Source organism: Lucilia cuprina, chromosome 6 (assembly GCF_022045245.1).
Source record: "Lucilia cuprina isolate Lc7/37 chromosome 6, ASM2204524v1, whole genome shotgun sequence".
NCBI lineage: Eukaryota > Metazoa > Arthropoda > Insecta > Diptera > Calliphoridae > Lucilia > Lucilia cuprina.
The window spans coordinates 61,498,804-61,510,921 of record NC_060954.1 but is presented as its reverse complement, the minus strand read 5'-3'; the positions used below and the strand labels follow the sequence as shown (position 1 = coordinate 61,510,921).

The 12,118-nt window shown below is 29.8% G+C and overlaps 1 protein-coding gene across 1 annotated transcript; it reads right to left on the bottom strand.

The window, feature by feature from the left end:
• Positions 1-9,979: 9,979 nt before the first annotated feature.
• On the bottom strand, positions 9,980-11,994 carry LOC111678020 (phosphatidylinositol 5-phosphate 4-kinase type-2 beta). Its single transcript, XM_023439253.2, has 2 exons — positions 10,159-11,994; positions 9,980-10,086 (listed from the first exon to the last, which is right to left on the bottom strand). The coding sequence occupies exon 1, from the start codon at positions 11,489-11,491 to the stop codon at positions 10,274-10,276; it is 1,218 nt and encodes a 405-aa protein (XP_023295021.1). The 5' UTR covers positions 11,492-11,994; the 3' UTR covers positions 9,980-10,086; positions 10,159-10,273.
• Positions 11,995-12,118: the final 124 nt, after the last annotated feature.

The window sequence follows — 12,118 nt, the reverse complement described above, 5'->3', positions numbered from 1 at the left end:
CTAGTTCAGTTCTAGTTCAGTTCTAGTTCAGTTCTAGTTCAGTTCTAGTTCAGTTCTAGTTCAGTTCTAGTTCAGTTCTAGTTCCGTTCTTGTTCAGTTCTAGTTCAGACTAGTAATTAGAAAAGTAAGGATTTCTTAATATTAATTTTGAGCATAAAAGTTCGCGTTCCTTGTGGTATCTTACTATGTTTCCACAATTTGGGAACCATTACACTAGATGACTAAAAACATGAAGTTAATTTAATTTTCTAGTTTATTTGAAATATTTTTTATTTCTACATTCTTATTTACTTTTCTTCGTTATCGATGTTGCAGGAAGTTTAAAATATTTTTTTAATTTTCAGGCATGATTTAATTCACCACATATAAAAAAGTCAACAGGAAATAGTCATATACACTCTCAGACACACAAATACAAATAAAAAGAAAAACCACTTAAAAGCATTTTTTACACTTTAAAACAAAAATGTCTGATATCAAAGTCCTTTTTCAAGTACATATTTATTAACTTGAAGCTGCAAACCGAGCATTAACAGAAAAATATAAGTAACAACTTAATGGCAAATATAAACAGTAGTTATAAGAGATCTACACGAAAGTATTATTCGGGTTTTCCAAAAAAATATAATTATATATCTGACAATTGATTCCTCGTTAGATTACCAATGATATGTTAAGTAGTCAAAGGAGAAATCTAAAAATGGATACATAGTACATTTCAAACTGCTGGTTAGTAATTATAACAAGACAAAATATATGTATGTAAGTAAGCTAAAATCCAAGAATTTTGTGTTTGTCACGCAAAAGGGAAAAATTCAAGAGAATGAAAATAAAAAGGACAACTTTGTCAGAGTTTGTGTAAAAAGACAACTACAACTTTTATTGAGCTTGTAGAAAAATTACATAAATATATTTATTTATTTCTTTTCTGTTATACCATAAAAATAAACTTTTTTTGTAACAAAAAATTTGGTACAAATTTCATTTAGAGAATTCCAAATACAAAACTAAATAAAGTGCAAAGTGAAATATATTATATGTGTGTTTTAGTATTATGGCGGTTTTTGCAACACCTTTTAAAACTAATGACATGATATTAAATTGAAATGTATTGAATTTGTATTCTTAAATTAGAAACGTTTTGAAGATGTTAAACGAAGGATCAATGGATTTTCATCAAATCTGTTTGGTCTTATTACTTTAAATTATATTATAAACCAACTGCGATTATCATTTTTTAGAACTTAAGTCTTGAAAAGGAAATTTGAATATTGTCATATTTTACTAAAATCAAATTGACCTAAAAAATTTAAATATGCCACTTATGTTTAAAAACATTTTTTAATTAAAACAACATTATCATTTTAAAATAACTCAATTTTAACAAACTTTTAAAAAGGCTCTATATATTTTGACCCCTCTCGCATATTTAAACCCAAAAATCTCTCTACCTAAAATAAATGTAAATTAAGTCATTAAACAATCACATAGACGCTTGTTTGTAACCTTACCAAAACTTTATAGAAAGAAAAGTTTTCTTTTTTTTTTAACAAATTTTTCCTGAAGAAAATCTGATTGCATGGCAAAAAAAGGAAATGAAATCAGGGATAAAGAAAAACAAAAAATCGGGGAAATGTTTGTAGACTAAAAGCTAAAAATGCCAATTACATTTTTCAAAACTAAAATTTTGCAACATTTTATATACATTATTTAATGTTGATTTAATAGAATTTGTTAGCCACAAACAAAATCTTGTTAAGTACACTATAGTTGAAAAAAAAAACAAGATTTTTACAAAAATGAAATAAATTAACTTGAAAGTGTGTGTCAAAAAGATTACTTTTGTTTTAAAATTCTTCTTAAAGTATTTAAAATCCATTAATACAAAATTTTTAAAAATAATTTTTTTTCACATGATTTTCAGAATAAACAAGTCAATATATATTCTTGAATATCGCTAATAAATACTAAATCGGTTATATTCAAAACCCTATATATTTTAATGTTTGCGAAAAACTTTATTTTTATACCCTACACCACTTTAGTGGGGATAGATAGATAGATAGATAGATAGATAGATAGATAGATAGATAGATAGATAGATAGATAGATAGATAGATAGATAGATAGATAGATAGATAGATAGATAGATAGATAGATAGATAGATAGATAGATAGATAGATAGATAGATAGATAGATAGATAGATAGATAGATAGATAGATAGATAGATAGATAGATAGATAGATAGATAGATAGATAGATAGATAGATAGATAGATAGATAGATAGATAGATAGATATCTTCAGTTTCTAGATAAACACTAATAAACTAATTGTCTAGGTAGATTAGGTTATCATTTAGTCGGGCTTGACCGACTCCACTCTCATACTTTTTATTATGTTTTCCTCTTATTCCTCCTTGACGAATAATTGACTTTTGGTATTTTTATGACTTTAAAACATTTTAACAGAAATGATTACGTGGTTGGGTTATAAAAACCAACAGACAAGTCTTAAACAACTCGAAAGTTGTCCAAAATTTTATTACAATACTTTTAATACATACACATGTATATAAATATACTTAAATACATATAAATATACTTAAAAACATGTATTATACCGAACCAAACCAAACAAGGACTCTAAGTAAATAAATTGTGATATTTTTAATTATTTCTTTTTAACTAAATACTATTTTTAAATATTTTCTAAAGGAAATAAAAATAGTCATAATTGTGTAAATACAACAACATAATGTTTATTGTTTATTTCCTTCATGTTAGTCTTTATTACTGTACAATTTTAAATATTTTTGTATGCAGATTCATTATATATTCTCATCGAGAATTTATGAAATTTAAGTGGGAACGTTTTCAGTAAAGGATTCTACATAAACGACTTTAGTTTGTAGCTACTTTAAATCCGTATATGTACATATGTAAGTAATTAATTAATTTAACACACGACAAGTAATCTACTTCAGAATCAATTGTCTAATCATAAATGAACTGATTGGTAATAACTATTAGGAGTATAATTTAGATCATTAAAACCTGACATAGATTGTAAATAATGCTTTGAATTTTTTATTTATTTTTGCTACATATTTGTTGTTTCTATTTTGCCTTTTTGTGCGCTTTGAGCATAAGTATTGTTTAACACAAAGTAAACAGTTTTTCAATTTTGAAATTAAATGTAAAAACAATTCCATTGAGAAAGTATAAAGATATCAATGCAAATTTAGTTCCTTAAAAGCCACTAAAACCAAATAGGGTCTCAATTGCTTTAAAATATATTCCAAATTGATTATAACAAAGAATCTCTACTAAACTTAAAAAATTGTCAAAAATCTATTGTTGCAAAACTAAAATCACTTATAGCTTGTTAATACTGCGTTTTTGAAGAAAATAAGCTTAGTCCGTAATCACTTTCTAATTTCTCAAAATTCGATGATTTGTATGAAATGTATTGCAAAACTTAAATTGCTTATAACTTCTTAAATACTGCGTTTTTGAAGAAAATAAGCTTAATCCGTGATCACTTAAAAACTTGTCAAAAATCGATTAAGAAAATAAGCTTAATCCGTGATCACTTCCAAATTTGTCAAAAATTGATTATTTGTATGAAATTTATTGCAAAATTACAATTGCTGATATCTTTGTAAATACTGCTTTTTTGAAGAAAATAAGCTTAATACGAGATCACTTCCAAATTTGTCAAAAATCGATTATTTGTATGAGATTCATTGCAAAACTAAAATCACTTATAACTTCGTAAATACTGCGTTTTTGAAAAAAATAAGCTTAATCCGTGATCACTTCCAAATTTTTCAAAAATCGATTATTTGTATGAAATTTATTGCAAAACTTAAATTGCTTATAACTTCGTAAATACTGCGTTTTTGAAGAAAATAAGCCTAATTCGTGATCACTTCCAAATTTGTCAAAAATCGATTATTTGTACAATTTTTATTGCAAAACTTAAATTGCTTATAACTTCGTAAATACTGCGTTTTTGAAGAAAATAAACTTAATCCGTGATCACTTCCCAATTTGTCAAAAATCGATTATTTGTATGAAATTCATTGCAAAACTAAAATCGCTTATAACATATTTTTTTGTTTTCATATAAGAAATGTGATGCAATATTTTAACTAGGATTATTCCTTAATTCTTTAAACAACTTTGTTCTTAAATAATATTTGATAACAAAAAGGACAAAAAAGGAAAGTCTTTAAATGTTGTCTCGAAGTAAATAAATAACAAAACTTCTTATAAATAAAGTCGGCAACAAAAGGATTAAATTTAAAAGGATACAAATACATTTATTTTGATTGTTTGCAAAAAAGAAATGACTGTATTTGTTTTGCTTATTTTAAAGTTTGTTCTGTAATTTTTCATTTAAGCGTGAAAATTCCAATAAGAAAATGTGAGAAAAATGAACTCTTAGCAAAAATGGTTGCCTTATTGTAGCATACAGTGTTTTTTTTATTGAACAATGAATAACTTAATAAAGAAAAAGTTGGGAGTTAATTTCCACAGTGTTGAAGGCGAAAAGCATTCACAGAACTTTTCGCGTTAAATTTAAAAATTTGAAAAAAAAAGTGTTCCCTTTTCTCAAACTTAATGGATGTAATCAAAAATTCAATAATATATTGGGTTTGAGTGATGTAAATTGTACATACATACATATTTGTCAAGATAAATCTTTTCAAATTAAAAGTTTTTTTTTCATGTAGTAGAAACAAAATTAATAATTTCATACATGTATGTAGAACAAATTCTATTGTATATATACAATTATGCTGGATTTTTGCTTTTAGACTGACATTCATTGATTTTTTTAATATAAATTATATTGTTGAAATTTATCTGAGTGAATATTATGCAAGAAATTATATCGAAAAGCAACGCTTATTTACAAACTCATGCATAAAAGATAATAACCAAAAGTTATATTTTTGTGTGTAAGTTTTTGTTTTAAAACATCCGTTTCCTGTGTTTTCGCTTTCGTTACTTTACTCCGCAGAATTTCTCATTACACATACTTACTTGATTTTATGGATATGTACATGTTGTACTGCATTCACCAACAGAGCCATTATACAGAGAAGAGTGTTTGTTGATTTTATTTACTATATGACCCAGGGATGGAAATGTATAGACTCAACAGTAAACCAGTTAATAACCTTGTCTACGTACTACTAAATTGACTGATCTATAGAATTTTTAATATACGATTCGATAAGCTCCAAGCCAAAGCAATTACTTCTTAATACGCTAGTCAATAGACTCAACAATAAACTTTTGCATAGAAATTATAGTCGGGTGAGGTCGACCATATAATACCCTATACCATTTATAAAAATAAAATGTGATTTAGTTGCCATAATATAGCATTTAAGTTAAATTGTACTTTAAGCCGTTTATTGTTGAAAAAAATATGTGGACATTTAAGTGAAATTTTGATTGGGGCTTTTCATAGGGGCTAAGGAATTCGTGAGGGTCATCAAGTCGAGTATAAAACTTGGTTTTGCAGCTTTTTGTCAAGATATGAGTATATTAAACATAATTATGTTGTATGGGAGCTAGGTGAAATAATGGACCAATATAAACCATTTTCAATAAGCTTCGACTAGTTTATCATAAAAGATCATGTGCCAAATTGCTTTGAATTATCTCCAAATTTGCGACCTATAGTTTAATTACAAGGTGGCTAAGTGAAATAATGGACCGATCTTAACCATTTTCAATAGGCTTCGTCTACGGTACCATAAAAGATCATTTGTCAAATTTCATTGAATTATCTCCAAATTTGCGACATGTAGTTCGATTACAATGGGGCTAGGTAAAATAATGGACCGATCTTAACCGTCCCTGGGACAATAGAAGATCATGTACCAAATTTCATGTAGTTCGATTACAAGGTTTATATGGACGGGGGGACAGATGGACGGAAATAGCTAAATCGACTCAGAAAATGATTCTGAGCAGATTGGTACACTTTATGGTGGGAAAAGGACCAATATTATTGTGCGTTTCAAACATCAGTACAAACCCAATATACCATCCCCACTAAAGTGGTGTAGGTTATAAATATTAAGAATTTGATAAACAACTAAAAATTTCTAATCCTAAAATAGTAAATTCTTTTTTTTTTTTTTTGTAAAAATTGGTACTTTTTCAACATGTACTTTTTCCATACCTGTTATATACTCTTTTATGTTTAAAACTTTTACTTACTCTCTCTAACTCTTTACACTTAAGAACTTTTTATTCTCAAGTTAAAACATTTTTAAAATGACATAATGTTACGTCTTTTTTGCATAGTTCAGAGTTTTCGTGCCAAACTGGTAATTACATGTATTATTTACAGTTTCACTTGATTTCAAGATATGCTAGGTATATTACTGCATTACTTAGCCACACTTAAGTGACGACTTACAAAAAAACTATTTTGGTTTAATATGATTGTCTAAAGGGATAACATTTGGTCCTTGTAAAACTGCTGGGTTACTTACTTTCAAGTTCAAATGAGCGAGTGCGTGTCTGATAAATATTCTTTAAACTTTTTAATTACATCATTCTAACATAATTTAATGTTAAAAGGTAATGTAAAACTGTCTACGTACATTGCTAAGGGAATTTAATTTTATTAAAAAGAAACAAAGTATTTATTAATATATATAATGAAGTCATTGCAAATCTTATATATACTAATAGCAAACATATTAACCAGGGCGTAGCAAATTTATCAAAACAAAAATTCACTTACATATTTTCCAATGATGTTTACCATCTCTTTGGCAGCTTTAAATTTCATTAAATCTGATTTTTATACCCTACACCACTATAGTGGGGAGGGTATTATGCGTTTGTGCTGAAGTTTGTAACACCCAAAAATATTGGTCCTTAAAGTATACCAATCGCCTCAGAATCACTTTCTGAGTCGATTTAGCTATGTCCGTCTGTCTGTCCGTCCGTCCGTCTGTCTGTGTGTCCATGTAAACCTTGTGCGCACGCTACAGGTCGCAATTTTCAAGATAATTTGATGAAATTTGACTCAAGGACGAACGCTATTGAAAATAGTTGAAATCGGTCCGTTATTTCTCCTAGCCCCCATACAACCGTATCCCCCATTCAAACTCCCCTTCAGAAAAGGACTTGAAGGTCAAAATTAACTAATAATTACTAATAAAACGATCAAAATCTAATAAATGACTTTGAAGTAGACGTAAATTCATCTACCAAAATTTGTAAGGATAGGCCCATATTTACCCATTCTCTCCTATGAGCCCTCTTGTAGAAAATCTTTTTTTTGTCAACAATAAGTAAACAATTTCACAATAAAACAAATTATATGCTTTATATAAAAAAATCCACAATTTTAACATACTGACTGGTGTAGGGTATCATATGGTCGGCAATGTCCGACTATAAATTCATACTTGTTTTTAATATGGAATGTACAAGGGAGAAATTTAATCTAAAAATAATTTAACACCATGGTTGGTTGGTAGTTCAGGTTGCAACGGATGTATGAGACAAGAGAGAGAATACTAGCACAACATGTGACCATTTGCCACGAAATGTACCATTGTTATACCACTTATTCCTTTACCATTCCAATATCTACGTGACCGTTTTCCAAAAACGTACCATCGTAGGTATGAGGATGGGCTCTTCTGTTACAAATGGCCCAACAGACCATTTGTAACAAATGTATCGTGTTAGGTCTGGCTTAGCTCGAGCTACTAGCAGTGTATTGACCATTATTTCCAATGTATCGCACCACCGATAATAGCTCCCTCTATCCGCCACCTGGGACGCGTCCGATGAGAGAACTGACAACTCCACACGGATTTAAAACCATTATATAATGGACATTTTATGTAATAATTAATTTGTGAAATAAACATTTTGTGAAGCCTACCAGTCATCCATTTGTATTACTTTTGATTCCAAAGCAAATTATCCGCTTTGGATTACTGTCAAAAAAAATTGATTTTGAGTTCATCAAATAAAAATACAAACATAAACTCTATATAAATGAGTTCTAATGTATTAGTTATTATTAACATTATTGCAATGATTTTATTACAACTTTCTATTAACGAGGTATAGTGCACTTATACAATGTGGTTTACTAAACCTCAATACATCGGATATAAATATTTAAATGATAATTTCTTATTCTTTCATTAGTAATCACTATAAATAAATTTCTAAATCATCTACTGATCCAACGTCGTAAGAGCGTTCATATAAACATAAAATTGTAATTATACATATAGTCTTAATTTAAAAAAAAAATAATTAATTTATTAATTTTTAAATACATACATACATACTGCAAATGTTTTCAAAGAATTGATCTTACAGCAAAAGAACTTGATTGCTAATGTAACGCCAATTCCTAAAAAGGGAGAGGCTTCCTCTCGTAGAAATGGTGTCATTCCATTCACTATTTTGGCGAAAGTAAAGTGGTGGCTCTAGATATTTCAAAGGCGTTTAATAGAGTCTGACATGGTGCACTTTTATCAAAACTAATTGCATTTGGTGTCGGTAATAACTTCTCACGATTTTTTTCGAGCGAGTTATTCTCAAAAGTGTTCAAGATTAATTCAGGGGTACCGTAAGGCTCCGTTCTTTCCCCTACCCTATTTCTTCAAACTTCCACCTCTATTTACTCTTTTGGGGATGACAGCTGTATTTGCATTCTTATTCATTCTATCATAGGCCAAGCCTTTTAAAGATTGAGGCAATGAGGCGCAATATGAATGAATCGCTTAATCACGACTTGTTAAAAATCTCTGAATGGGATCGTGTTAACAGAGTCGATTTTACGCCCGTAAGACTCAATGTTGTTTTTAACACATAAACGCTTGGCAGATATTGTTGTTCCATCTATATATATGGATGATGTAAATGGAATCAGAAACTCTTGATGTTCTGCGCATAAAAATTTAGTGCAATGTCCGCTGGACTAAACACATTTTTGAAGTGTGAAAAGAAGCATTCAATTGTCTCGGTTTTTTAAAACGGAGTAAGATATACTTCACTTCATCTGATCTTCTTACTATTTACACCACTTATATCCGAACGAAAATGGAATACAACTCTCATGTATGGGCTGGAGCTTCGAAGTCTATTTTGGTGCTACTCGACCGCGTACAGGAGAGGGCGAAGGTACTTATCGGTGACACTGTATTTCACTGTTCTATCGATACTACAATTGAATGTGTTCCTTTGAAATTAGGGAACTTGTTCCCAATACCCCTATATTCTTGCGTAACACACGTCTTTCTTAAAGAACTCACCCATTTGGACGTCACAAATTTATTTATTCAGCCGCAATGTTCGTATGTGGAATATACTTCCTGCAAAGGTATTTCCTGCCACTTTCGATATAAGAAGATTTAAATCAAATGTACACAAACACTACTCCTTCTATCCTCCTTCCTACAACCCATTTTTCTAGTTCCAACACAATACTTTGCTCTCAACTGGTATTCCCCTGAACCTATTAAAAAAATGTATAGCTGTGTAGCAATACTCAAGTTTTATGGTATAGGATGCCATATATACCTTTATTACCTTCCTATTGCGATTAGATAGAACTATTTTAAATAAAAATGTCATTAGCATTAAATTTTATTTAAAATTTAGACATTTTTTATTATTGAAACTTAAATTTGTTTACTTTAAATGTTTCATTTAATACATTGAGTTTAAGGAATAATAAAAAAATCTTTCAATTTTAAAAAAGTGTATGTAAGTTTTTAACATAAAAATATAAGTTAATTTTTAATGGAAAAAACAAATTTTTTAAATTTTATAACAAATTCTTTCGATTTTTTTCTTTTTTTTTTTTTTGAAAAAAATAAGTATTTAAAGAAATTTTATGAGTTTTGAATCGGTTCAATTTCGAATTTTTCATATTTTAGAAAATAATTTTGGTTTAATTTTATTTTTCAACCATCCGCAAAAGTGTTTTAGTGTTAGATTGGCAGCGGTGTTGAATCTGGTGCTATATCGTCAACGGGTGTCTTCTCAAGAGATTGTTGATAATTGTTTAAGTAACTGTAATTATAGCAAATTTTTTATAATAAATATTAATGAAATACTTGTATTGTAAAATTCTATTGTACTTACCAACTTTAGCATCCTCATTATATAGTTTATTTATGTTTTATTATTATTATTTTTTGTTTTTAATAATATAGTAGTAAATGGTTATAAATATTGCGGTTAGGTTAAATATTATAATTTATTCTATGGCTTTATCCATGAATTCAAGAAATCTTTTGGCGTACTGTTCTGGATCACAGGTTGAAATGCCATCAACATTACTGCCATACTTGACCGTCTTGGCAGCTTTGGCAGCCTGTTTCTTAACACCATACTGAGTGAGGACATCGATTATTGCGATGAAATATATTTCTCGCTTTTCTTCAATACTTGGAATGGCATACATGTCAACCTCGTAGACAACTTCCTTATACTGGGCACCTCTGGGCGAGTCGGGAGGTGTATTATAAGTCCACCGTTCGCCACTATCGCATTCTTCACTTTCGCTGTTTTCGCTACGACCCGCACCGCCACTCTGACAGTTTTCAGTCTGTAAAGCTTCTTCCTCGGCTCGTACACAATCGTGTATGCCCACCAGTAGCGAATAGTCCATAATGTGAAGTTTTGTGAGCAGTTCAACGTCATTGCTTAAAACATCCATTAGTTTGGCCTTGGCCCCCTCCCCAATTTCAATGCGTACTTTTTGTTTCATAAAGTCATTGTCCTTGTAAGTGGGTAAATGCTTTTCCAATTCCTTTTCGGACGCTTCGCGATCGACAGTGCTGCCCTTCAAATCGAACTTTTTGTGTATGGTCAAATGAGAACTGAATACGTTACGCATTACCACAAAGTAATATTGTACGCTTTCTACAGTAATTCTGTACATGCCTAAATATTGTGGTAACAGGGTGTTGCCATGACGTTCCACGACGTATGGATGATACTGTTTAAGAAATGCATGCATTCGCTCAATCTCTTCGGAAGTTAGACTTTTTATAATGAAGAAGCTGTTGTAGCTTTCGTAGAACTGAGCTGCTGACTTGCCAGACGATTCAATGCGCACTGGCTGCGAGCGGGTTAGAGATTCACGATAATCTACATCATCGACTCCGAAGCGCTCACGCAGATTCCGGAACACTAAAGGACAATATTCCTTAACCTTAAAGTGTGAGGGCATGTTCTCCTTATTGAACAAATGATTATCGACTTTTATTTTGGAATACGCCCGAAAGTCATCGGGCAAAAGCATCACAGGTATATTTACATGACTCAGTTCATTAATTGTATGATTTATGCCCCACATAAATACACTGAGTATTGGTTCATTAGCACGAAAAAGTTTCACCTTTTGATGCTTAACCCGAAAATGTTTCTTCTTCAGAATACGTGGATGTGAAGTTGAACCCTTTTTATCCATTGTCGTGGTCGTGGTCGTGGATTATTTTCAATTATTATCTTTCTTTTTTATGTATAGTTTTTTTCTGTTTTTTTTTTTTCTTTTGTTTTTTCTCTCTCGTTTTGTTCTGCTGTAAACTACATTTGCATTTTGTTCAGACGTTCAGAACTTTTGTATTCCAACGCACATTAATTTATTTATTATATGTCCATAAAACGATCTTACATACATATACTCGAAATATTTATTTTTCTTTTAATACCGAAAAAAACAAAAGCACAAAATCCTCATTATGAAATTGCATTTTTTAATTTGAACCAATTCAATATCTCTAGACCATAATATCAGAGACCTGCGCAATACGATTGTAAGCCGTCGATATAAATTAAATAACGCCGTTAGGTAAATATATTTAATTTTCTTTCAAAATGTTTTTTTTATAAAAGTCTGTAGGTATTTTTATTGCATACTTGAAACATTAAATTATACTAATTTATAATTTAATATTATTTTAATATGTGCAATTTTTCCATAAGCCGGCTCATATCTTTATACAACCTGACACCGAGATATTATTTCAATCAGCCGCCGCCCTAGTAAATACTTCTCGCGCAGTTTATGCATAATATACACCCTGTGATGTTAATG